Source organism: Apiospora phragmitis (assembly GCF_038363925.1).
Source record: "Apiospora phragmitis strain CBS 135458 chromosome Unknown utg000005l:1.0-4161743.0:1.0-4166827.0, whole genome shotgun sequence".
Lineage (NCBI taxonomy): Eukaryota > Fungi > Ascomycota > Sordariomycetes > Amphisphaeriales > Apiosporaceae > Apiospora > Apiospora phragmitis.
This window is the reverse complement of record NW_027117403.1, coordinates 2,161,480-2,188,117: the sequence shown is the minus strand read 5'-3', so window position 1 is coordinate 2,188,117 and position 26,638 is coordinate 2,161,480. Positions and strand designations below refer to the sequence as shown.

Below are 26,638 nucleotides of genomic sequence, written 5' to 3'. Positions count from 1 at the left end.
AAGTGTGTATGTATGTGTAACGACACTTATAGGTGAAAAATTAGTAATATCTAGGAGCCTTACTTGCCAACCATGATACGATGCTAGCCGGAGGAAAGACCGGTACTTCCTTCAGGGTGGGGGAGAAACTGACTAACATGTTCACTTTTCTCATCCTTACTGTAATATTCACTCTCTGTAGATTTCTTTAAGTTTTAGGGGAAGGGGGAGATGTAGCTCAGTAACCAAAAGCCATCACCTATGGCTGTAACGAGATTGAGAATCCAAAGCAATGGTGGAGGGTATATGTCTTTGATTTTTCACCAATTCATGGACGATGGAAAAGAGTAAAAAGTCACTAGAAAGCAACCAATCGACTCGTAACAAGACCCAATCTCTGATAACCATGTAGCTATATGTCCGTTTCATCCATGAAATGCCCCCATGAACTTAAAAGTGCTTTCAGTAAGTAGGCCAGTTCCCTCCTCATTGTCACATACACGCTCCCCTGACGTAACATGACATTACATGCAGAATCAGCGAGCCAAAGGAGGTCTCAAGTAAAGGAACTTCCATCCTGTACTTCAGCATACGTATCAACAAGGGCAGAAAAGGGGACGCCGGCTTGCGTCATCCCTTATCAGGCATAAATGCATATATCGGTGGTGACTCTGGTGATACGTTACATCTTTCAAGCCCCCTGACTAGCCGCCTCGAGGGCCTTGAGCTGCCCCGTGGTAGCCCCGGTATATCTCATGCCGCCGCTCCAGAGCTTCTCCTGCGACAGCTCCAGCTCCTCATTGGGCAGCTTGACGCCGCTGCCCAGGACGTTGTCGCGGTGCCACGCGCCGATGAAGACGCCCTCCGGGTCCGCCTGGTCGCGGACCCGGCGCCACTGCTGCAGGTCGTCGCCGTACATGCGCTCGATTTCGGCGCCGCCGGCGTGGAAGTTCTTGGCCCAGTGCGGCTTCCCGCCCAGGTCGTTCATGAGCCACTCGAAGGCCTCGTAGTAGCGGGCGCGGCACGGGGGGTCGGCGTGGTACGGGCGGTAGAGCGTGGCGTTGAGGTAGAGGGTCGCCTCGTCCTTCGACGTGATGTCCAGGTAAGGGCGGGTGTCCAGCCTGTTGGAGTCGAGGGCCGGGTTGGACGTGTCGCTCACGCGCACCTCGACTGGGGCGTGGACGTACAAGCCCTCGGCCGAGAAGGGGATGTTGTGGGGCACGTAGTCGGGATCGTCGGGCGTGAGATGGTTGAGCCAGCTGCTGAGGCGGCGCAGGGCCTCGGGTCCTTTGCTCAGGGAATGGCCCACTCATTGACGAATTGGGAGTAGAGGCAGTTCATCAGGAGCGCCTTGTCGCTGTGCTGGACGGCCTCGGTGACGGTCCCGTCCTTGAAACCGTACTGCATGCCAAAGACGAACCACTCCACCCAGGGCAGAGTTCGTGGGAGGTACTGCGCCAGGTAGAGGAGGTTGTGATAGACGTAGTAGCCCAAGCTGCCATCATACCACGAGTACTTGGGCTCCCGCAGTGGCGCGTCCGTATCCTGGGCGGACCAGACAACCGCACGGCGGGTGTACGGGAACCACCAGACCCGGACGTAGTGCGCATGAGTCCACAGATCCTCCGTCCACCGGTTGAAAATTTTCACGTCCTGGTCGATGGACTGTCTCCAGTGGAGATCATAAGCCGGCACCGCACGGAACGTGATCTCGGTGATGATGCAAAGTGCGCCGAGAAGAGAGAAGCGCGGCGCGGAACAGCTCTTTGTTCTCTGTGGGTGAGCAGAACTTGGAAGTACCGTCTCCGAGCGTGATGCGAAGAGTCTGGATGTCTTCGGAGAGCAGGCCGTGCCGGAGACTCGACCCGTGGGTACCCGTCGAGATGGCGCCGGCGATACTCTGGCTGTTAATGCTGCCCAAGTTAGGCATAGCGAGGCCGAGCTTGGCCAGCTCGGCGCTTAGCTGGTAGAGGCGGATGCCAGACTGCATGGTGACGATTCCGGACTCCTTGTCATGGAACAGGATGCGGTTGTACTTGTCCAGGTTGACCAGCCACGAGGAGGTGCACGTCAGGGTGCTGGGGAGTGGGTGCTCCCCGTAGTGACGACGCGACGTCCGCATTGGCGGGCGGCGTTGATGAGGGCCTCGATCTCCTCGAGCGACTCGGGCTGGATGTACAGCTCCGGGCGGTACTTGAACGTCTGGGCCCACGTGGCACCGGCATGGTTCGTCTTGACGCGCTGCGGGAGATGGGGCGCCGATTTGGAGCTGGCCAGAATTTGCGCAAGGGCAGGATCTACAAGGGCAGGATCTACAAGGGCAGAAGACATTGCGGCAGCTGGGGCGTTCGGGCCTACGCTTGGCAGCAAGGAGGATGTACCGAAGTGATCCGATTCCTCCCGAGACACCTATCCGGCAAGAATTGATCTGTCTCTTCAAAATGATGACTGTTCGTAAGAGGCAGGCCGATTTCTCTTTTCAGAGTGGGGCCCGTGCTATCCCGTTATTACTTCTCAGGATTCCCACCTTCCTTACGTGAGCAGGAAGGGTTTCTAAACCGCGGATTCAAAGCTGCCTGGCATGGAAGCGATCAGCCTTGGTAGTGGTAAAAGCCATGATAGCGAAGAGAGAAAGAGATGGATAAGTGCTAATCAGTGTTGTTCATTCTCGTCACGTAGGTTGACTAGATCAAACCCTAGCTGGGGCTGGTACGATGGAGGGATTCCGATGGAGGGGTCATGGGCGAAAAAAGGGCTAATAAAGTAGGGGTTCTCGATCGGCAGCCAATTAATGATCTAGATAACTGCGATAAGTACCCTGAAAGAGCCCCTCGGGGAATTTCTCAACCACGAGTAAGTACATATCGTTCTTGGCTTGGCCTTTTTCTTCTCGCATCTTTCGATGTTACATTGAAGATGCCGTCATTGATTGGGAATATGATTGGCTCTTTACGTCGTCCTGCCAGTCAGTCCAACATAGCAGCACGAAATTCCTCACCACCACGCTGCCCTTGTGTAATTGCCCGGCGGATTCACTTTGCAGTCCCTACTTACCCGCAGCACGTAGACTGTCCAGATCAGACAGGAAGTTCCGATAAGGCGGCGAAGGGTATGCAAGTAAGCATCGGCAGCAACATGCCTATCAGGCCTCTAAGTCTCCAAGCAAGACTGGACGAAAAAATGGGAAATGGGTTATGATCATAAAGTCGTATTAGTTTCATTATGTATGTACCCCAAGTGGGCGCTGCCGTGTAGCATGCTTTTCCTCCCACTCCATTGACCAGATGTTCTACCTTGATGGTGTTAATGGCTTCCAATGCCTGCCTGGATAAGCCAATGGTCGTTTTGGGTATTTTTCCTCGGCTTCCCCTTTTGGTATATACATCAAACTCCCATGCCGTGGCTCTGTATCCCCATCGTTTGACAACACCACGGCCCCTGTAAGTGTGACGAATGTATCCCAGTTGGTAGTTGCTGTGAATGTGTATATCAGTTTCCATGCTTTTCTCTCTCTGACCCTTGGGTTTCTTTTGTTTTGTTTCACTATTATTCGATTATGTGGCGTAACTGAGCTTCGTTATGCTCTCTTCCGTCTAGCTATGCTGTCGAGACTTGCGAGAGTCCTTGCCCTTGCGCTCGCGTGGACGGCCGCGGCGCTCTTCCCGGCTGGAGTCGTCTCGGAGCATGTCCTGATAGCTCTGCGGCTGGTAGCTCTGGGCCTGAGCCTGGTGGTTGAAGCTATCGTAGCGGGCCGAGACACCTTCGTTCATGACCTGAAAAGAGCAACTAGTGTAAGTTCCAGTGCGCCGAATACACGGAATAGACGAGGAGATGGTGGAACGTACTGTGCAGAGCCGACATCGCTCACCGAATTGGGAGACTTTATTGTGGCAGTTGACTGCACTCTGAAGACCGAAGGTGTTAGTAACTGATGAAGCGGTTCAATTGAGTAGACAGAAGGCTTACGTAGTAGTTGGCGCAATAGCAGTGCATCTTGGCGGGTGGTGTAATGTGAAATATGGGAATACGTCTAAGAATAGTACGATGATCTTGGAGAAAGAGAGAGAGCTCGGACGAGATCGACAATCGTTCGTATCAGCGTGTAGATAAAGTTGAGAGTGGGTGGTTTGTGAGTAGGATCTGGGTATGCCGGTACAGATGGGAGATGGGAGACCAAACAGATCTAATAGCAGATATGGTGTATAGAGTATGGTAGCGATGGCTTCTATTTAGGAACAGGACGCAGTCTTGTTTCTTTGCTTTGTAGTTGTCGGAGCAGGTCTTGCTACAGGACAGGATGGCTTGGGGAAGTGATGAGTAGAGCCGGTCTGAAGGGATGAGCACGAGCTACCCTTATATATTTCTAAGAGTCTCATGTAAGTAGCTTGGAGGGAGCATCGATGTTCAAGCTTTGGGATGGCTACAGGAACCTACTTCCTGGCCCTTTACGAGTACCTACCTACCTCGCCTACATCTTACAGTAGCTTACCATCACCTAGTCCATGTCTCATTGCTAGCTCGCAGTCTCCGTCCCTTGCTTGTTTTTGGAGTGGGCTCCATCCGAGGATTGGAATCCCCCACATCCAGCACCAAAAAATGGGGACCCTCAGACAAGGTTAGCTTCTAGGCTTCTGGTGGCACTCACTCGGACCTCGCAACGTATTGGATCGTAATGTATCGTATTTGGATCGTGTCGCTAACATCGCTAATCAACTACGGTTGACGGTGGTTACTCGCGCAGGTTCAAACCCAATTCAGCGTCCACGCAGAGACCGGCGAATGTTCCAACTGGGATATGAGTAAGTTAGGTCCTCAGCGTGAGGGCGCTCGAGTTTGTACAATGATAGGCCCAATTAGTGATGCATTTGATGACCTAGATCTTGATAAAAGGAATGAACCTCTTACATAACAGCACACCCCACGTCACGTCCCCTTACTCCCTCTGCCGTATAGATGTGTACCAACTTAGGTAATGGGGGGCAGAGGTGCCACCTACCGTATCGCTACATCACAGTGGTTGACGACGACTGCTAATGAAGTGGGTGGCTTTTACGGTCGGTCAATCAAGCAAGCAGCTGTACGCGCACATGCGCCGGACCCTCTGGCTTGGAAGATGCCGTGGCTGAACGCCCTGTAGGTTTATGCTGACACGCTGCCGCTGCTCCTGATAACCCCATTCGCATTCCCTGAAAGCCGCCGAACATTAGGTAATTGAAAAAAAGGATTCATCTAATGTTATGTACATGCAAGTCAAGTACTGAGAACATGGTTCCGTGATTTGCAGCACAGAAAGCGGGAGAGTGCCAGCTTATCTTCTACTTCTAGGATGGACTGTTGCAGTGTATGCACCGCCGGCTGAAGATCTACCGGCACGTACCCTAACGGTCGCTGGAAGTGTAAATCGACCAAGCAAGCAAGACGCTGCAGTCCCCAAGCCCCGCTGGTTGCAGGAGGTGCGCGTACCTGGGCTAGACAAGGGCCAGGATTTCCAGTGTGCGGGTTTTCGAGGTGGCCATACGAGCAATTAATCGTACCGTATCGTACTGGATGTTCTAGGATACCGTTGTAACAATATCTTCACTCTTGCCTGCTGCCTGCAGTAAGATACTGTGCCTCCCAGTTTGGTACATTTACATATATCCTGTATCGGCATTCACCCATTGCATGTAGTCTCGTAGTGTAACCTCTACGTTAGTATCCTCCTGCATTGCACGGATTCCAAGCCATCGATGAGGTCACTCCATCAATGTGATAAAATCGGGCACGAGATCGATCGACGTTTGGACCAGCAAGCAAACCGGACCACTCCCGGCCAAGCGAGCTGGGCTAAGAAGGGACTGACAGCAGCCAGAAATAGACAGCACTCAAAACCGCACCAGCGATCGCGAGTGATGGGACGTTTCGCTGCTTAACAAACGTACTCGTTCCTCGCATTAGCCTCCCGCGATTGGTCGAGGAGGCCCAAGGAAAAAGCGAACGTGGTTTGTGTTACACTGCTTGTCTCGTGTTTCGGGGCCTCCAGCACCCCACACCCAAGATCCTTCGAGGGATCACACGTAAGTACCGAAGCTCTAGGCCTCTTGTCCTGTCATGTTACAGAATCACTGCTCTATCGAATCGGGACGAAAGGAGGTAGGACGGAATGGGGTGCCGTACGATAGGGGGCATTGAGTCCAGAACACTTTCATTCTCTACGCGATAAGTGGCAACTGGCAAGGCGTTTCAATTCATCGAACGGCTTGCATGATCCGTTTTATTGATGATTGGTCGGTTGGTGGACTTCGGCCGAGACTTTCCAATTGCTTGCGGGCGCTGTTTCTGTCGGCCCCCTAGGAACTCTGTCACTCGCCAGCGCCAGTCAGGCACAAAGTCCAGGTCATCTAATGAGGAAGCTAGGTAATTTGGGGGTGACATGGCTGAGGTTTCGACGCAGGAACAGCGCGTGTCTGAAGATTGAAAGTGCCTTGCCGTCCATGTTACGGCCTTGAACCCAATAACTACCTCAAAGAATGCTGCCGCCTTTTCCCATGAATGGGATCCCCGACCCAGGACAAGTCGGAAACACTGATGAGCTGACGACTGCGTGTTTGGTACTACTACCAATTGCCGGCTACAGCCCGAGAGCTGGTCGGCTATTACAACCTTCGCTTTCACCCACGCCGCCTAAATCCAATCACCACTGAAACAAAACGACTAAGTCGTCGTTGCAGCACATCATCTCCATCGGAAAGCCTATTCTGTGGACGTTGCTGCAGCGGCACCCAAAAGGTCCAACTGGCAGCTAACATGTGTATGTATGTGTCTACCTCTATCAGCATACCTAAAACATGCTGGCAGTGTTGCTGCTATTTGGATTGGGTCCTTCGGTCGCTAAACAGAAAGATTTGTTTCGGTCTTGAATCGTACCGAACTTACAGTACAGTACAGCATCCAGATCGGACCCCTACACCCTTCTGATTTGGGAGGAGGCTACCTGGAGAGCCGCATTTTCCTAGAGGCGGCTTAAAAACTGGGTAATATGCACCTACGAATCGCAAATCTCAGAAATCTAGACCGATGGATCGGCAGACTGCGTAGCTGAGCCAACATCACTCGCATGGAGGAAAGAGTCCAAGTCTACAAATTCGACATATCTTTTGAAGTCCCTATTTGCGTGATTCGTGTCTGAGCTGAGTTGCATCATATCTCGCAGCGTGCTTCCTGACAGACACGGATGGCGCAAGGGCGCAAGGCAAGAATGCTAGACAAGATCAGGAATCTACACCCGCACCGTTCCCGGGCGGTGGGTAAGTAGAGTACATAGTGTTGAGGCTTTGTCGATGGTGGATAATGCACACCCTCAACTTACCTAACGACAGCGTGGTTGGTCGCTGTTGTTGACTCTAGTGCAGCTGTCGCCGTGGCTGGGTACATAGTAGTAGGTCTGCATGTGTGTGCACCTGCAGCACCTCTTCATCAATTGTTGGGCGCCAGTTTCTCTGAGAGAAGCGCCAGAAAGGCAATCAAGCTCAGCCTTAAGGATAGGCCACTGGATAACCGAGGCCACGCCCCACCCTCCTTGGGGATATCCAGTGTATTGTATGCATATTAAAGAAGACTGGAGATTCACACACACACAGCCGCCCAGACGTGCGTAATCACTACTTGTATTCGGGCTCACCACGGCCATATAGCAGGAGGCGACTATGATATATCGCCACGGCTAACCTGTCATCCAGTCGTCAGCTGTTGCACGCGTTGGCAGGCCGGCCAAGGTCTGCTTGGTTGCTATCCTTAGAAATCAGGGTCTTTAGGCCCCTACTCTGTGGAGCGGATGGGGATAAAGTGGACGGGCATGAATACGGTGCCAAGATATCCCGCGGAGCACACACACCACGACACACACAACTTGACAACGTCTACGACTACAGTGATAGATCTTGGCCAAGGGACCATTACATGCATTGCGGAGCCGGGACGTGAGACGTCGGATGCCTCCTTACGGTAGGTAAATTGTGGCTACCCATTATCTGCTGCGACTATATGTCTAGATGGAGGCATGATTATACGTACAGGAACAAGATTACGGCTCGACTATTCTTGCATATTTCGAGTTCGTGGCAGCAGCGGACCATGATTTGATATTACATGAATGATCTGTACCTCGTATGATCGAACCGGCTTGCGAGTCAAGCAAGGTGTATCATTTCCCATTCGGCCAAAACCGATTGTCGCAGTGGTTCCCAGGAACTGGATTTGCAGATGGGCGTCTATCTTGTTGCTTGATACATATCATTCCGGGTACATCCCGACACGGATAGAGATGATGCACGGGAAGAGATTACGTTCGTCCACCACCACCACCACCACCTTCTTGAAAAGCACATACTCATGGACCGAAACCGCCAGGTCTAGAACCTCAGGTGGCTGCTGTTGTATCATCTTAGAATTATCTCAGTATATTTTTATGATACAACTGGTTTATCTATGGCCATTTGTGATTTGAGTAATGATGATGGTAAATGATGCTAGTAGCAGATATCGGACTGTCCAGTCACATCGGATCCCGGGCCACTGGGCCCGGTAACCTTATGCAAGTACACTATCCGACGATTATTAGGTGCAGTTGGCCCTGTTCTGGGTAATGTGAAGCCCGAGTTGGTTATTTTTGGCGTGGCCTCTCCAAAACCAAGCTCAGGGTCCGTCGCTTACGACTGTGAACTATAAACGGTGAACCAAGGGAGTCGGCGAAGAGGAGCCTAAAGGCAGGCTGGGACGACAAGCCTCGCCAAGCAGCTCTTATGGGACGTGCAAAAATCCAACACCACAACGAACGTTGCGCGGGCTCTGTCAGGTGCGCGATCAGTGCGTGTGCTCTCGGATGGTGGTGAACAGACAGGCAGTGACGAACCTGCTCCGTCAGAAATCAGGGTCCGGAAGAGACTACGAAACTCTGTCGTGGGATTGCTCGGTGGAAACTACTACTATTAAAACGGCAGGATTGGTATGTACTTCAGGACATCGGTGATGCATTTGATGGCGTAAAGTTGGCACAAAAGGGCAGCTTCTAGTCCCGAGCCGAAATGAGGGGAAGGGAAGTTGACCTTGGCACAATTAGGGATGGACATGATCTGCTGAGGCGTCGAAGTTCGGAGTGGTATCCAGGCTAAAGATATCGAATTTTCCAGGCCTGAGTGCGTCGTAACTGCTCCCTACTATAGCATGAACATCTTCGCTGTTTTGCCCCTTTCTAGAAAGCCTTGAGGCTGCTAGCTCTGTGGAAAACATGTGGTCCACGCGGATCTTCAGACGGATGTCGAGTAGAGTTTAATGGCTCAGGGGCATCTCGGGAGCCTCACCGGCCCCAAAATAAAACACAGGGGACCTGAGAGTTTAAAAAAATGAGAAAGCCGCCCTGTCCCCACAATGCACGGAGATGTCGCTTGTCACTAAAGAACTGATGGCTACTATTTAGGGGGAAGTCTATGTGATTCTCGAGTCAGTGCAATCGGGATATCATGGCGGCATACGTCAACGGACGGTCTCTTGATCGAACGGGAAGAAGGAGTGCGCCGAGAAACCGCAGTGGTCAGTGTTTTTTATTTTGGACGGCGACCTGGAGGCATTGGGAAGTTGTACGTTGCCGTATCCTTTCTCTATTGGCCAAGACTCTTTGGTATTGAGGCATGGGAAGAATCTGAATGTGAGTATTGGTCAGTAGTCTTGAGACCTGACGCTGTTCTGCTTGGCAAGGGATGAGATATGTCCCCTAAGCCCTTGCCAGCAGATTCTATATACCAAGGGATGGGTTCTTATGAGTGTAGAGGAAGAAAACTTGGCATCATCACTGAGCAGGAGACGTACCCCTGATCACAATTATTCCTGCCGCGAATTGCGAGCAGTCAGCTGGCTTGAGCTCAGGGCTGCGCAAGTCTGGTGCCTTTGAGTCATATGATTTTATCTGCAATGTCATCATTCTAAGATGGCAAAAGCGAACTTCGAAGAGAAGGTTGTCCCAGTCGTGCAAGAGGGGCAGCAGTAGATAATTCCGATATGGTGAGATTGGTTGCGTGTAGCCCATTTGCGGACCTCCCAAACCCCTCGATTATATACACGAACGTCTACCCCTACTACCTTAAAAACTGCCCAATAGCGAGAAGAGACAAAAGAAAAGGTGTCTCGTTAGAGTGTCGTACGGCCCCGTCGGCGCCAATGTATTTTGTTCGTTATATAATAGCGAAACTAATAAAAGAAAAGGGGTGTCTCGAAAGATTGTTGTGCTGGCCCTATCATTGCCAACGTATTTTGTTCGTTATATAGAGAAGTGACAAAAGAAAAGTGGTGTCTTGAAAGAGTGTCGTACTGGTCCTATCGGTGCCAGTGTATCTTGTTCTTTGAGTATATGGTGCCTCAGCTGATCCAACAGGAAAGGGATAGGGGCATGGTGTTTAGATAGCTGTCTTGGGAGTCGCGTTCCCCCCTGACCATAGATCTCTTTGTATTCTTCTTCTAGGTCGAGGGATTGAGAAACTGTATGTTTAGGTTGATCTGGGGATGCCCAGGAGGTCCCGCACCAAGTCATACAAGAAGGACATCTGAGGTGCGCTCACACAGGCGTAGTTTCTATTCTCTGCGAACATCGCCCGCGACGTGGCATTCGCCGTGGCCCATTGCGCGTACTTGCTGCCCTCGGCAAGGGCAGCGGCAAGGAAGACCAGGAACATCACCAAATTCAGCAGGGCCATGGGGGCGAGGCTCTTGGCCCCCGTCAGCAGCCGCTGCGGTATCGCCACGATGGACGACAGGCGGCTTGGTTTTTCCGCTGCGGGTTCAACCAAGTTCATCTGCCGGACGTTGGCGCTCACATCACCGAGGCTGCGGAGGAGGATGCCGTCGGCATTAAAGCGTAGGACGGCGGCGCGCAAGTGCTCGGAAAACGGCTCTAGGACCTCCCCATAGGCCCCCTTGGTCGCTTCCCAGCTTTTCATTATGAGGGCCTGGACGTTGTCAAAGTCGGCTTGATTCCCACCGTACCGCACCAGCAGACGGCCGCCTACCTCGAGGTTGGTCTTATGGTGCTCGAGCGCTTCTTCGACCCTAGTTGGCGACGGCTGGTTAGAAGGGTGTTCATACAAGAAGAAGATGACCAGGTGTATGTATCTTCGTATGGATGCATGTATCTTACCTGTTATGGTACTGCAGAAGCTTCCCATAACCGGGTGTTGCCGCTGGCGGTGGAGTGCCCGACGTAGACATTTCACGGGCTTGGACGGCTTCAGTAGTACCAGTAACATCGGGCCCTCCTCCTTTCTCAATTCCGCGATACGCTTTATGGCACCCACAAGCTCCTGCTGGACTTTTTGTACTGTTTCTCGCAACTTGATGTTCGACGCCTTGCACTGTGTTAGAGCACTGCTCACGTCTTGCTTTTCGGTTTCAAGTTTCGACACTGCGTCGGCCATGACCTGCTTCTCTGTCTCGAATTTCTTCGCCAGCTCTGCATGTCGAGCGCGCACCTCGTCGGTCTCGTTGATGAACTTCACGAAAGTATCCTGCAAGTCCTTCAGCCGCTTTCCAAGACCCTGCTTCTGGCTCTCCAGCTCGGCTTCGAGGTCCCGCCTCTCGTTCTCCAATTTCTCTTCGAGATCCTCATTTTCGCGGGTTAGCTGATTTATCTTCAGATTAGCTCCATCCCGGCATCTTGCCAGTTCTTCTTCGACATTCGCTTTCTCGTCGGCTAGTTGTCGTATGAGGTCCTCGGAGCCATCATCCTGCAGCGCCTTCTTCAGCTTTTCCTCGAGGGCCTTCTTTCCGTCTGTCAGCTGCTTCACCATATCGCTAGAGTGTTGAGCGCCGTCCTCGCACGTCTTCAGCTTCTGTTCGAGGTCCTGTTTCTCGCTGGTAAGTTGTTTTATTGTGCCGGCAGAGTTTTGAGATTCGCCCTGGCCCTTTGTCAGCTTTTCCTCGAAATCCTTCCTCTCGCTCTCCAGCCTGGATTCGAATGCCCGTTTTTCGCTTTCCAGCTTGGCTTCGAGACTTTCTTTCTCTCTGGTGAGCTTTTCTACAACATGCTTAGAGTCTTCAGAATTATCCTGGAACTGCCTCAGCTTCTCTTCTAGGCCCTTCTTTTCACTAGCGAGCTGTTGTATCTTGTATTCCGACTCCTCCGAGCCATCCTGGAATTTCTTCAGCTGCTCCTTGAGACCCTTCTTTTCACTAGCCAGCTGTTGTGTCTTATTTTCAGACTCCTCGGACCCATCCTGGAACACTTTCAGCTGATCTTCGAGACCCTCTTTTTCGCTAGCCAGCTGCTGTATATTTTCGGCAAATGTATCCTGGTGTTCTTTCAATTTCTCTTGGAGGTCCCCTTCTCACTGTTGAGCCGTTCTATCGTATGTTCGGAATCTTGGGCGTTATCTTGGTATTTCTTTAGCTGCTCCTGGAGATCCTTCTTCTCGCTGACCAGCTGCTGCGCGGCCGCCTCGGAGGCTCGAGAATCTTCTTTCATTGCTGACTTGTTACGAGCATCGTCCACCATGGCTGCAAAGATCGCGTCGTACAACTTCGAGCCATCTCCCGTGAACCCGTGGAACGGGTACCCGCCGTGCAGCGTTCTGGAACTCCATAAGCTTGCCGTGTGTTTTCCCGAAAGCATACGAGCGAAAGCGCTGTTGACTTGTACTTGGGTGGCGCTCTCATGGACCGCTTCCAGGAGAGCCTCGTCCTTAGCCCACCCGCCGGCGTCGTGCACTCTGGCCATCTGCTTCAAGACGCCAACGATGGGCCGCGCGAGCTCCAGATCCTCCTTCGTTGGGAACGTGTCCCTCGGCGCCTTTTCTGGCCTGTACTCCGCCGCCCGCTTGTCGCGTTCCCTCTTCTGCTCTGCCGCCACCTTCTCCCACTCTTGCTTGATTCGGCGCTCCGCGGCTGCACCCTCCTCGCCATAGGACCGAAGCGGCGGAGGCGAGAAGTTCCTGTACGGCGGTCGTGCGGCGGAGTTCAAGCCTGGAGTAGGGACCGTCGGCTGCCGCCCCCGTTCATCGTCGTCGCCGGCGGCTGCTTCGTCGGACCCGGACCCGGACTTTTCGGCATCCTCGAGCTCCATTAACAAACTCCTTTGGTCGCCATTCGAGGCCGGCGGTGATCCCGATCGTCCCCCATCAGAACTAGAGCTCTCGCTTGAACCTTGCTCCTCTGGGTCGGATCGCGCTGAACCGTCTGGTTCTTCCATGATCGCGTTTCAGTCTCCAACTGTGCTGCTATGTCATCAAATGGGCCTGCTAGATGAAGGGGGGAAAAGAGAACACACAGGCGTTGTTGTCTGTAACCAAGTGAATGCCCTTAGGAGCGGAGGGACAAAGTTTGATTGATCTATTGTTTTAATCACTTTCCGATAGATCACTTCTGAAGGCCGCCGGCCCAGCCAACCCCCCTAAATGACAAAGCTTGGTCCATACAAAGCTGCATCGTGTTCTGCGTGTCCGGATGGGACTCATTGCACTATCGAGCCCCTTTGTCAAGTTCATTGATTTGGCCTTATTGTGGTGCATTATGTCGATATAAGCTTCTTTGAGGCGTTCTTTATCACAGTCACCACGAGGGCTTCCGCAACCAACCCGTGTCTGCCTGCTTATTCAATGGCTATTCAAACATTTGGGCGGCAGGACTTGCTACTCAACTTTGCGCTTGAGCATAGGTACCTAAGCATGAGATGCTGCCTTTAGTCATCGGTGGGAATATTGGTTCGAAGTGTACGAGCCGAGCCCGTGGTATAATCTTCATCATTAACTTCCCCTTTGTGCTAGTTCTCTTTGTCAGTGCCCCTTTATACTTTAGAGACGGAGCCCCATCAGTGACGCTCTGGGGAACCGGGCTACCCGAAGGATAACATGTATGGACAAGATCGAAGTCTAGTGGGCAATATCCATCCACCTGACTCTGGCAAGCTCACTGTATAACCTTCGGATATATTAGTACGATATTGAAAGAATGGATTTTGCACTTGCCATTTGCCCTTCGCGTTGTCCGTCGCTCCAACATTCGCTTCATAGTAGGAAACACAGCACAGACATTTTGACAGTGGAACGCCATACTGGGTATCATGAATTCATCCTGGCGCAGAACCGAGTGCATGTAGTTCCCTGTCCCTGGCCTCAATAGCCCGAGCGTACAGAGAGAACAGCATCCAGCCTGGCGCATATCTCCTACAAACTACCGTACTCCATCTCTTTGCGCATTTTTCCCGTACATCATTCGTCAGCTTAACTATACCAGCCACGGGCCCCTGGCCCTTTCACCTTTTCCTCCCTTTCGATGCTCTATGAGCGGCTCTCTTATGCTGTACACTTCGACGATATCTCGCCATACGTCCATGTCGAAATGGAAAACTGCCTGTTGTCTCTGCCTGGAGGCTTGCCGACCAGCGTTCTGCTCAAGCTCGTCTGTATCGATTGGCACTGTAGTATGTCAATACTTATTCCGAGCAAATATCCAATACGGTTTACGCTTACCTAGAGTTGCAAATCCGTTATCGTCGTATTCCAGTCGGATCTTGGCATCTCTGATCAAGAAACTAACATAGAACATGTTTTCAACGGTCTGGCCAAACGATTTGGGGTTCACCACAAATCTCAGCAGATCGATACCTCCATTTTGTTTCAACCCGTATCTCTCCATAATTTGGGCCGTCTTTTCGTCATCATTCGCTTCAAACGCAGCAGAGGCCAAATCTTGTGCTGTTTCTTGAACCTCCACGAGGCGTTCTAACACCGTCTTGCAGATGCCCGCAAGGTCACCGTTCTCGTTCTTCTGGATATCATCCGGATTCAGCACCTCGGGCCGGACTTCTTGAAGATCTCCGGGTCGGAAATTCGCGGTTCTCTTCACCACTTTGCGTATCTTTTTCTCGACTGACAGTGGCCCCAAGAGAAATCCTGGAGTCGCAGGCCGTCGAGCTTCAGTACAACCCCCAAATCTTCCAATATGTTCCCAGTTGAAGGGATCTCCCTCGTTGCCGTTCTCCTCGTCGTCTTCGTCGACAGCAGCGAGCGCACTTCTGTTGGGGCGTCTTCGCTGGCGCTGAGTATTGGACAGGTCAGGAGCATCGTCGTCGGCGATCCCACCACCTATCCTCATAAATGTGATACATTTGGAGACAAACTCATCCACGTCAAGCCCCTGGGCAGTATTCCCGGCAGTCAGGCGCAGTCTTGCGGTAAGAGGCGTCGACTGTATTGACCAGGAGTTTTGAGTCGATAGTAGCTTCGGTCGTCTGCTTCACGTTTGCGGACAAGGCGTTGGCCCTGCGCAGCGTCTCATGCAGACCCTCTGAATCAGCTTGGAGAAATCCATCGCCATTCTCCTTGAGGTTTTTGAGCAGGTCTCGGAGCCCCTTCTGGACCTCGCGCTTTTGCTCTACTGACTGGTCGGGGTCATATAGCTCCACTATGCTGTCCTCGTCGCCAGGTTCCTGTGTCGCAGTGCGACGTCTTGAATATGCTGGACCGCCGCCATTTGTAGTGGCTCGTTTCCTCTTGGCAGCGCCTTCAGCCGCCTTGCCTTTGTCTCTCATGACCAAAGTCCTTGAGCCGTTCTCCTTGTCGGAGGCTCGCGATGGGGAATCTGGCTCGGGTGATGAGCCATCTGTCGACATGGTGTATATCTTTACGTGCTGCAAACAGCAGCCACGCGTCAGGTTACACGGCCGCTAGCAAGTAAGAGCAGATTCGACTCCCAAGTCAGACAAATAAAACCTTCTCAATTAGACCACAACAATTCGGAATATCGGCGGCAAGATAGGTGAACCTCGTTTCGATATATTGGCACCGATGTTGGGTGGGTTAATCAACGCGTCTTGTATGTAGGCTTGGCGACGCGTTTTGGTCTTAATTGCTTTTGCTCCCGCATCTCTCTCTCACTGGAGCCTAGAACAAAGCGTGGGGCAGAGCTGGTGAAACATCCCACCTAGTACGGAGATACCCCCATGAGCCTTCGCTAGATGCATATCAGATATGTATTTATTAAGAAGTAGCTAGGTAACCTAGGTCGCTGTTCGTGGCAGTGACGTGACTGCTGTGGCACCTCGAGTTGACTGACGGGCTGACTTGACCTACTGACTGTTTGAAGTATGTAGGTAACCTCAGCGCTGATAACAGCCACCTCACTCTCTGGTTCTCAAATTCCGACTTGTTTTGTTGGCGCAAGTCCCTTCCGTCTTTTTGTTCATCTCCTGCATAAGTAGGTAGTAGGTAGTTCCCGGAATCTGCTATGCTTGGTCGTGGTGCTTTAGGATGGATACCTTCTCCTTCGCGCAATCGGTGTCGCTCGACTATCCGCTCAGTATACGCATGTAAGGTTCTCGATTTTCTTTCCCCCCTTGAAGTACCACGCCCTGACTGAATGCTCAATCGACAGAGTGAATCTCGAAGGCGACGAAACGCCACAGAAAGAGTCGACTTTGATCAAAAGACCAGAACTCCGATACATCGGTTCGAACATGAGGTATGCGCCAAGCGCTTATCACCAGCGGGACACATCCGTTTCTAACCCGACTCGCAGCCCCTATTCGGATCTATATGTCACTGTCCAGGTTTGGGCCGGCTCGAAATCTTTGACTGTACCAGTACAGACATCTTACAAAGCGTTCAAAAACGAGAGAAGGTTGGGCGCCACCCGGCGGATATTGGTGGTTGTGCTGGCTAATCTGAGAATAATTTCGCAGTTGGAACGAATGGCTTGATATCCCATTCCCTATAAATCACTTCCGCTCAACTCCTGCCTAGCCATCACACTCTGGGATGTCTCCCCAACAGGAGGCAAGCAAGCTCAAGGCCACGCGATACCGTTTGGAGGCACCACGCTGCCACTGTTTGACAGGGACAACCAGGTTCAAAAGGGTCGATTAAAATGCATGATACATCGCCATCAAAAGGCGGACGGGAACGATGGCACGACCACCCCGTTTACTATCCCGAAGAGGAGGCAGGGAACAAAGAAGAACGATATTGCCACCGTGGATAAGGAGCGTGATGAGATGGATCGCATGGACAAACTATTTAAGAAATACGAGATGAACGAGATACCCAAGGTTGAATGGCTTGACCATCTGGTCTGGCGAGTGTCGGAGAGGCGAGCGTCCGAGGTCACAAGAAGTTCGGTCAAGTCGCTCCAGCGACAAGCCAGCTTACGACAGGACGCTGGCAAGTCTTCTGCACAAGATGGATCACTTGACGCGGAGCATGATGCGGAACGAGTCCCTTCACAATTTACTCTTACGATCGAGCTGCCTCGATTTGACTTCCCAGTCGTCTTCACAGACCACGAATACCTCCCAGCTCCCATCTCCACCATTCAACAACTCTCAGCCTCTCAGTCCAACATCGAAATCAAGCCACCCCCGGAGGTCCAGTTTGGCCCTGGTATCAACGGAAGCGCAGGCGGGAGCTCCCAGATCGTGAGGATATACGACCCAGAAGTCGCTGCGAAAGACAACCCTGCAGAAAGCAAACACAGACGGCTCGTCCGTAGCCAGCACCGTCATGGTATTCTTGATAAGGACTTACGGCCCAATGCCAAAGTTCGAGATGAGCTTAATACGATAATGGCGTATTCGCCCACCCATACTCTAACTCTGGAGGAGAAGGATCTTGTTTGGAAATTCCGTTACCACTTGACCAAGGATAAGCGTGCGGTGACAAAGTTCGTGAAGTCCGTCAATTGGCAAGACCAAAGCGAGTCAAAGCAAGCCATCCAAGTACTTGCAAAGTGGACGGAGATCGATGTGGATGATGCCCTGGAGCTGCTGGGACCGACCTTTGACAGCCCAGCTGTGAGAGCCTATGCTGTTGATAGACTGAGCAAAGCCGACGACAACGAGCTGATGCTCTACTTGTTACAGTTGGTGCAGGCGCTTAAGTTCGAGCACATACCGACCGACTCTCGACATCCCGCAACAGAAGCATCATCATTAGCAACGTTCCTAATCTCCAGAGCTGTCGAGAATTTCACTCTCGGAAATTACTTTTATTGGTACCTTGGAGTGGAATGGGATGACAAGAGCCCGGAGCAAAGCCCTGAGGTTCGTACAATGTATGCAAAAGTGCAATACGACTTCATGAGGGAATTGGAAAGCCGACCTGGCGGTCTCGAGACTCGCCAGACTATGAAGCGCCAAGCGGAACTCATCGCGGTCTTCTCGAAAATATCCAGCGAGATCCAAGCCTCGCATGAGTCCTCCAACCGCAAACTTGACAAAGTCAAGGCCCTCCTAGCAGATCCCAAGACGGAAATGCTTACTATCGAGCCACCATTGCCTCTTCCACTGGATCCATCGGTGATGATTACAGGTGTTGTGCCTGAGGAAACTCGAGTCTTTAAGTCGTCTCTGTCGCCGATTATGGCTACTTTCAAGACAGTATCAGGGGGCAAGTACCCAATGATGTTCAAGACCGGTGATGATTTGCGACAAGACCAGCTCGTAATCCAGATCATTACGCTTATGGACCAGCTGCTTCAAAAGGAGAACTTGGACCTCAAGCTCTCTCCTACAAGATTCTGGCTACCAGCACGACGGCTGGTGCTTCGCAGTTCGTCCCTTCGCAGACGTTTGCCCACATCGCGAAGAAACATCGCAATAACCCTGTGCTGCGTACCTCAAGCAGCATAACCCTGACGAGCGCGCTGAAATGGGCGTCCGTAAGGAAACCCTAGAAGCCTTTGTCAAGTCCTGTGCGGGCTACTGTGTCATCACGTATATACTCGGTGTCGGCGATCGGCATAACGAAAACTTGCTGCTCACGCCCGATGGACATTTCTTTCATGCCGATTTCGGTTTCATCCTCGGGGCGCGACCCGAAGCCGTTCGCCCCTGCGGTCAAGTTGAGCAAGGAAATGGTCGATGCCATGGGCGGGTCTAACAGCGACCTGTATCTGCAGTTCAAGCAGTACTGCTCGTTGGCGTTCGCGGCGTTGCGGAAATCTTCGAACCTGATCCTAAACTTATTCAGTCTCATGGTGCACGCCAATATTCCCGACATCAAGCTCGAGCCCGACAAGGCCGTGCTTAAGGTCCAGGAGAGGTTCCATCTGGATCTCCCCGAGGAGGAAGCAACCCGGCTGTTTTGGAGCATCATGGAGGATAGTCTTAGTGCCTACATGCCGGTTGTTATAGATTGGCTGCATGCTAAGACGCAGGCGCTCAGGGCGTAGGTAGGCAAGCTATGTGCTGGCCCTCGATGAAGGCACGTGTCAAATGATATTAGGATCTGCTGCAATATAAATTATTATTGCCATAAAAGGGTCCAATAACCGTGGCCCATCATATCATAGCAGCTCCATGAAATACTGACTACAAGCAGTGACATTATTTCCTATGCTATGCTCCTCCAATACCTCTTAAGATGGCTTCCGCTGGAATAGATGGAGTGTAACTACCGCACCCCCTTTCGCATCTGAGTTCGCCCACAGACAGATGTAACCGATACTGCTCTCACGACACTTTGTTCGTTGGTTTACTTGGACATTACTCTAGGGGATTCCCAGGGTCGATGACTCGGCCGAATTACCGGAACTTGTTCTGATAACAGAGCAAGCTAGGGCTGACAGGTCTGGTTGGGGCTAGGTTAAAAGGAAAAGGTATTGGGGTATATCATCTAGACTACCCAGAGCCCCGGGATGTCCAAGTAAGCGACGAAGTACTCTATCCAGTGCAGAACAAGTTGTTGGATGTACAACACTCTATTGGCTGCTAACGGCGGGCCTTGAGATGCCTGTCATCCGCACACCAGATCCAAATCCTGCCGGCTCCGACAGGCACTTCAGTTGGGCCGTATACGGACGAAAGACAGGCCTCTAGGTCATGAATATGTGCATACTTACCATCTTGTGGCTGTGGCCGCTCTATCGCAAATCTTCTACCGCTAATTCTTTGTGCAAGCAAAGGAGATAACGCGAAATGATATCGACCTCAGTGGGAAAACTGCCATCGCCACTGGTTCCGACACTGACCTTGGCCTGAGAGACCGCTCGCCAGCTCCTGGACTTGGGATTAAGCAAACTCATGGCCGTAAGAAGCGTGCCCGAGGCCGAAACCGCCCGTGAATCCCTGCTGGAGGGACGCTCCCCAGGCTCGTCTGATATCGAGATCTGGTATTTGGATCTCTCTTCGTATCAAGCTATCGCCAAGTTTGCGGAACGAGCCAAGACCCTGCAGCGCCTCGACATTGCCATTTTGGACGCCGCTCTTTGAAGATCAAGGAGGTGTTCAACCCCTATACCAAATTTGACGAAGACGTACGGGTGAACTACCTTCTTAATGCCCTCTTGATTGTCCTGCTATTGCCTGTCCTTCAACGGGGCTCGCCGCCGTTTACTTTGACCTAGAGATAACAGACGCCCAGCACACGAATGATGGAAATAACCTACGGCCGTACCGCCTCATCTGTGTGCTGGGCGGTGATAGATATGAGTTGTGCTTTTTTGCAAAACTCGACTTTGGTTTCAGCTGGGACAGAGCTGCGCTACAGTTCGGATAGATGGCACCGTATCAGTTCAGTTGCCTCTTGAGGTCGGCCACAAGCAGTCGCATATTTGGGAAGCGTCGTCATTACCGGAAATACTCCGTATGTAACAAACTTTGCGTTATAATGTGGCGGCATTGTAACATGAACCCATCATTGGAGATTGATGACAAAGGCATCGTACTTATGGCCGATGTTATAGTTACTTCGAATTAGTATATCGTGTAATAGTCCCGCAACTATCTTTTGTCGATACCCCTGACGCCAGGCAAACAACAACCGGGGTGCGCTTTACAGATAGTAGCGGACTTAAACCCCTCAACCCGATTGCGACCCCATTCTAACTCCAGGCCTGCCGTGAGTCTACACATGTCGAAGGACTCGAGAGGCTCGCATGGCACTACTCTGTACGGAGTACGCGCTCTCGAATTATTCAGTTTGATTTAAAACACAGTTCACATCTGAGTCAGTTAATGCCGGCCTACTCAGGGGAATTGCCTAGCTTAAGGTATGCCTACCTGCCTAGATAACATTAGGGATCTAGGCTAGTGAGTTATGCGAGGTTGAAGCCTGCACAGAGAGATATAACGGCCCGCTTTTTGGCAAGCTTCTGGCGGCAGGTTTCTCAGAACGCACGCCATGGCTGGCGGTCAATAATATGCGGATGTCGTACATTAGGAGGCGATGGAACCTACATGCAAGCAAACAAGCAAGCAATGGGGCCGGCCAGGCCATGGCATACGGAGAAATGGCAAACTGCAGTGATGATCGATGCTATGCTGCACGATCATCTGCAGATATATTCCCCGACATCGTGGTAGCATCCTCTGTTAATATATGCCATTATCAATGACAGCAAGTACTGGTAGATAGTCTGTCGATAGTTCCTGTCGACTGGCTAAAATGACACGGTATTCCTAGCTGTCGTGTGGGCTTTCGACAGATACATTCCCCTATTTACTTACCGTGGCTTTCTAAAAATACAGCGCAGCAATAGCCAGGGAGTGAGTGGTCAATCCCTTCAACGCTCGCTCCAAAATCGATAGGGTGCCGACACGCATGCAAGTCAACAAACGAAACCTTGACAGACTGGATGATGAGTATCTCACCGTCGATCGAGAGAGAGAGAGAGAAGATGTTTGTCAATTTCGATAGCGGGATAAACGGAAACGGCTTTCCGCAAATGAGGGTAGGTATCCGTACCTACCTCTGTAGCTTGCAAACAGCAAGGTTAAGGCCTGTTGCTGTCATCTGATGATTTAGGGCCGGATATCAGGCGGGTTGTCGTGCGCTCTTCCCACCTCCCACCTTGGGGGGCCTGGCTACCTCTGCTTGTACTTGAACCTCAAGCTGATGACAGCCAATGCATCAATTCTTTGACCTGACCTAGGCAAATCATCGTCTTTTATCCAACTGGGTCTGTGTCCAGAAGGACACGTATAAAATGCCTTCCTTTTTCTTGTGCTCGGCCGGCATGAACTCCCCAGTGGTTCGGGCTTGATCAGAGACAGCATCGAACACCTGTACATGCAGGCGCAGGTGCAGGTGCAGATACGGTACCTCCTGATTCTGATCTTAGCCTTCCTTCCCAATTGGGTTTCTCTGTCAGACGCCAACCAGCCAGCCTTTCCTTCTACTCCAGTCCCCAGTCTCCAAATATCCACTTTCCGTTTTCTGCCTCTCCACGCTTTGCCTATTCCAATCATAGAAGCCTTAGCAAAAAAGGGACCAGTCAACCAGATTCGAATTCAATTTATTCCAACCCGGAATTAATGGACATTGATGGAGAAGCAGGTACTTTTCCCTTCCGCCAAAGTAAGTACTCTTGCGGTTCGAATGCTAAGGGCTGCTAAATGAATGAATGCCTCCGACTACACCGGTTCATCAATGCCGGCACTTCATTAGATATAGGTAGGCAACCTGTGGTATACAAACAGAAGACCTTGTTGATCCAAATTACACAACAAACAGGGGACCCTTTATGCTGTACGTACTCACCTATATGGGCAGCTAGGTATCATTCTGGCAAAGGTGACATATCCCCGACTTGCTGCAAAGCAGCCCACGATGCCAATTTGATACTTGCTACCAACGCAGACCATAGTACCTCAGCCACCAATTGTAGTTTCCGACATCCTTACCCCTGGCTCTCCTCTCCAGCACTCTCGTCTTGTCGTCCCTCTTCTCTCCACTCAATCGTATTGGGGAAGACGGCATCGAAGCCCGCGCGCCACCCTTTCATTCTCTTAGGTTGTCGCTCAGACCCTGCCAGCCGCCTTCGTCGCTCACTCTCTGTGTTCCTTGAGGGCTTGCTTGTGTGATTGTTTCTTCTCTGTGCAACAACATTGTCAATTGCGTTGCGGCCATTCAGCTCTGTGTCGCTTTCCCTCTCCCCGCTGCTGAACGCGCCGTTGAAAGAGTGCCTGTGAACTGACAACGTTCGACGCCCAAAAACCGCCACGGTCCGTACCGGGTGGCTCGCCTCAACGTGCGCCCCTCAGGAATATCATTCTAGTGGCAAGATTGTTCTGTGGTCCCTTCATTGGTTTTGGCCCAATTCATCATCAGTCACCGATAGCAGCAGACATCTGCCATTTCACCACAGTACGGCGTCTTGGACCCGTCACCTTTGAATCCTAGCATACTCGGCCTCTCCACTACCAATCACCAACCATGCCCGCCTCTACGACTACAAAGCCGGTAGGCACCAAGCGCTTCCAATTACCGGCATTGGACTTCAAGTTTGGTTCTCTGACGGACGGCACTAATATCCCACCGCCTATCCCGTCGCCAGTACAAGAGGTTCCGACGCCGCCCAAGACCCCTACAGTAGCAGATGTCGGTGGCGAGAGGAAGGAGCCCAATGGGGCCGCGAATGGTAATGCCGTCGAAACGAATACTGCACCCCATTCAGATGCCGTCCACACGACGACAATAACTGGCGGTGTGAAGCGCGCGGCCGATGAGGTTCCTGCGTCCCCCACCCTGTCGTCGCGGGGCAGTCTTAGGCGTCTGCTCAGCAAGAACTTGCTGCACAACGCTTATGACGATCATGCATCAATCGCCGGCGACCAGAGCACCTCGAGGCCGCCCAGTCGCACGGCCAGCGTCATGGCGGAGGAGAGGAAATCGAAGAGGAGTAGTGGTTGGTTCAGGCGCTTACGATCCAACAACAATTCAACAGTCGAACAACACACTCTACAGCCACCCGCACCACCACTCTTTGACGAGGCACCGCAGAAGCCGTCGGGCCCGCCCCCGCCCATGATACCCGAGTTAAGCGCATTGGAGACGAAGGTCGACACGTCCATGGGCGATGACCTCTTCAAGGAGATCAAGTAGTTGCGCGGAAGAAACTGTTCCTTCGCCGAGCCGGCGCCGACATGATACCCTGGACTCGCCCAGAGTCTCGGTTGGCGTAAGAATGGCATGTTGTTCCATGCCGAGAACATCCCTGTGTTCATGGGAGGACGCGGGTGGAGTGAGGTTCGATTGGAACCTGGGAAGTGAAGATAAGAGATACCCAGCTCAGAACGAGCTCATTCATTGACATACAGCGTCATTTTTTCCTTGGTTTTCCTTGATTTCTTTTCATTGGTTGGACTATTCCCCTTCGTTATTAGCATATGTTGTACCACAATACCATCTTGAAGAACGCAGCCGCTCACTTACGATCATGTATCACTCATTGTTCATCATCGACCACGGACACATGGCCGCCCCCAGTTGCGATTGAGAAAAGGGTGGGTGCTATAGGCGAACCTCCCTTCTTGGATATGTGTTCTCGAGCCTCGTCTCGGGACCTGAAGGGTGGATAGGAGGCAGATTGTGCTAGTCGAGCTTGGATTATCGACGTCCAATGCTACGTTTCATGGGGTATGAAAGCGACAGGCAAATGTTATTATTACTTCGTACTCATTTCGGATCTAGAAAGAATGCTGATTGACTGTGTAAATGCAGACAGCAGTTTCTGCAGGTGCGTGAAGAGCACTTGATTTGTCAAATCTCTTACTATGAACAGGCCGCCTGCTCTCACATCATTGTCCTGAACGTATAGAACTCCAAAACACAGCCAGGATATCGAACAGCCACCAAGTGTATAGAAATGAGGCGTTTTGAGGTTCGCATCTTAAAACTTGTCGCATTCGCGCCGGGCCAGTGACGCCAGTATACGCCGGTGCTGTCACCGCGCGCGCATACTCTCAGCGTTCAAGTCGACAATAAAATGGTACTGTAAAGGAGGTCTTGGTAGTATTTACAAAATGCGTCTATCTTGGCCATCAAAGGACTCGTAAAGTTGCCCTGATATGGCCATTAGGCGAAATAACATCGGGCTTGATGATGATTCGCTGAAGGACAACTGACATTGGTATACTTGCAAAAGCTTATCGGTCTATACATTTTCTATACTGAGAGCCTGAACCAATGGGGAAGAGAGACCTGATAGGGTAGGAGGGGATGCGTCTGTTCGTCCGGCGTTTCGGAATACTTTGGGGGTGTTTGCAGGCAGCGGGCAGTGGGGGGGGCAAGACTGTTAGGAAAGATTAACGTCATTGCCGAGCCCCTACAGCCGAAAGAGCTGGAGCTCTCCCCAAAAGCTCCCGTCGTCCATCGAGCAGCCCTCCAGCTCTTCAACAGCAACCACCACAACAGCCAAAATTAAACCTCAATACCCCAATTGCGTGTACTAGGAAGCAGCTTGATGACCTATGATTTCAGAGCACTTGTAAATACCACAACCTGCGACAATGGTGACAATGCGGCCGCAGGCGGCGCGAACTGTCGCAGCCCTTCCGAGATGTCTAGCTCGGCCCTCGACGTCGAAACTGGCGGCAGCCACCACTCTGGGCCAGATACGGCATAAGTCAGGACCGTACGGGTATACACAGGCCAAGTCACTGGTCTTCACCAAATTCGGAGAACCCAGTGATGTACTCAAGTAAGTACTAAGCACTGCAACAACTTCTCTTTTGTGGCTTGCTAATAAGCCTTTTACAGGTTACACACGCACTCCATCTCCCCGAGCCTCCCTTCCTCCTCGGTCCTCCTCCGCGCCCTCGCCGCCCCGATCAATCCGGCCGACGTGAACACAATCCAGGGCACATACGGCGTGAAACCGAGCTTCTCCCCGCTGATCGGCACAACGGAACCGTCGGTGATCCCCGGCAATGAGGGCGTCTTCGAGGTCGTGTCTTCTGCGGGCCACTTGCAGAAGGGCGACTGGGTGATCCCCGCGAAGACCGGGTTCGGCACCTGGCGCACCCACGCTGTGGCGCCCCTCGACGCGGTCTTGCCCGTCGACAAGGAGGGGCTCACGCCGACGCAGGCCGGCACCGTCGCCGTGAACCCCTGCTCGGCCTACCGCATGCTGCGGGACTACGCCCAGCCCGCCCTGCGCGAGGGCGACTGGTTCGTCCAGAACGGCGCCAACAGCGGCGTCGGGCGGGCGGCCATCCAGCTGGCCAAGCTCTGGGGGTACCGCAGCATCAACGTGGTGCGGGCGCGCGACACGCCCGAGGCGACCGAGGCGCTCAAGGCCGAGCTCATGGAGCTGGGCGCGACGCACGTGGTGACGGACGAGGAGTTCCAGAGCCGCGAGTTCAAGGACCAGCTGAAGCAGTGGCTCGGCGGCAGCGGCGGCGACAGCATCCGGCTCGGCATGAACTGCGTCGGCGGCAAGTCGGCGCAGGCCATGGCCAAGACGCTCGGGGTGGGCGGTACCATGGTGACGTACGGCGGCATGTCGCGGCAGCCGGTCGCGCTGCCGACGGGCCTGCTCATCTTCAAGGACATCCGCTTCGTCGGGTTCTGGCTGAGCCGGTGGGCGGACGGGGACGCCGCGGGCAAGAAGCAGACGGTCAACGAGATCCTCGGCCTCATCCGCGAAGGCAAGTTCCGCGACACCCCCGTCGTCGGCGTCGACTGGGCTTGGACACCGAGGAGGCCGCGCTGCGCGAGGCGGTGCAGGGGACGCTTCAGGGGTTCAGGAAGGGCAAGGGGGTCTTCGTCTTCGGAGAGACGTAGGCGTCGTAGATGTAGACGTGATTTGGAATGTACATACGCTGGCTGGCTTTGGGGGGTGAGATGTACATTACTCTATAAACTTAAACTAGCGTTTTATAAGACGCACTAGCTATTCTCTCAATGAATGTTGAATCACCAAT

The 26,638-nt window shown here is 52.4% G+C and overlaps 8 protein-coding genes across 8 annotated transcripts; 5 read left to right on the top strand and 3 right to left on the bottom strand.

The window, feature by feature from the left end:
- Window positions 1-670: 670 nt before the first annotated feature.
- PG994_004715 (D-arabinono-1 4-lactone oxidase) lies at window positions 671-2,310 on the bottom strand (the record flags this gene model as incomplete). Its single annotated transcript, XM_066856124.1, has 4 exons — window positions 671-1,258; window positions 1,297-1,644; window positions 1,685-2,014; window positions 2,089-2,310. The coding sequence occupies 4 exons, from the start codon at window positions 2,308-2,310 to the stop codon at window positions 671-673; spliced, it is 1,488 nt and encodes a 495-aa protein (XP_066718291.1).
- A 1,262-nt stretch (window positions 2,311-3,572) lies between these two features.
- On the bottom strand, window positions 3,573-3,972 carry PG994_004714 (uncharacterized protein; the record flags this gene model as incomplete). Its single annotated transcript, XM_066856123.1, has 3 exons — window positions 3,573-3,752; window positions 3,825-3,884; window positions 3,946-3,972. 3 exons carry the CDS (start codon window positions 3,970-3,972, stop codon window positions 3,573-3,575), a joined length of 267 nt encoding a protein of 88 aa, XP_066718290.1.
- A 6,388-nt stretch (window positions 3,973-10,360) lies between these two features.
- PG994_004713 (uncharacterized protein) lies at window positions 10,361-12,077 on the top strand (the record flags this gene model as incomplete). The annotated part of the gene is made up of 6 exons (XM_066856122.1): window positions 10,361-10,402; window positions 10,472-10,490; window positions 10,579-10,850; window positions 10,905-11,072; window positions 11,367-11,570; window positions 11,700-12,077. 6 exons carry the CDS (start codon window positions 10,361-10,363, stop codon window positions 12,075-12,077), a joined length of 1,083 nt encoding a protein of 360 aa, XP_066718289.1.
- Window positions 12,078-12,494: 417 nt separating this feature from the next.
- On the top strand, window positions 12,495-13,066 carry PG994_004712 (uncharacterized protein; the record flags this gene model as incomplete). Its single annotated transcript, XM_066856121.1, has 2 exons — window positions 12,495-12,553; window positions 12,619-13,066. 2 exons carry the CDS (start codon window positions 12,495-12,497, stop codon window positions 13,064-13,066), a joined length of 507 nt encoding a protein of 168 aa, XP_066718288.1.
- A 1,157-nt stretch (window positions 13,067-14,223) lies between these two features.
- PG994_004711 (uncharacterized protein) lies at window positions 14,224-15,610 on the bottom strand (the record flags this gene model as incomplete). The annotated part of the gene is made up of 3 exons (XM_066856120.1): window positions 14,224-14,414; window positions 14,469-15,135; window positions 15,188-15,610. 3 exons carry the CDS (start codon window positions 15,608-15,610, stop codon window positions 14,224-14,226), a joined length of 1,281 nt encoding a protein of 426 aa, XP_066718287.1.
- A 1,257-nt stretch (window positions 15,611-16,867) lies between these two features.
- Window positions 16,868-20,203, top strand: PG994_004710 (Phosphatidylinositol 3-kinase- root isoform; the record flags this gene model as incomplete). Its single annotated transcript, XM_066856119.1, has 4 exons — window positions 16,868-18,433; window positions 18,508-18,651; window positions 18,814-19,116; window positions 19,976-20,203. 4 exons carry the CDS (start codon window positions 16,868-16,870, stop codon window positions 20,201-20,203), a joined length of 2,241 nt encoding a protein of 746 aa, XP_066718286.1.
- Window positions 20,204-23,147: 2,944 nt separating this feature from the next.
- Window positions 23,148-23,816, top strand: PG994_004709 (uncharacterized protein; the record flags this gene model as incomplete). The annotated part of the gene is made up of 1 exon (XM_066856118.1): window positions 23,148-23,816. One exon carries the CDS (start codon window positions 23,148-23,150, stop codon window positions 23,814-23,816), a length of 669 nt encoding a protein of 222 aa, XP_066718285.1.
- Window positions 23,817-25,222: 1,406 nt separating this feature from the next.
- On the top strand, window positions 25,223-26,498 carry PG994_004708 (uncharacterized protein; the record flags this gene model as incomplete). The annotated part of the gene is made up of 3 exons (XM_066856117.1): window positions 25,223-25,413; window positions 25,473-26,391; window positions 26,415-26,498. The coding sequence occupies 3 exons, from the start codon at window positions 25,223-25,225 to the stop codon at window positions 26,496-26,498; spliced, it is 1,194 nt and encodes a 397-aa protein (XP_066718284.1).
- Window positions 26,499-26,638: the final 140 nt, after the last annotated feature.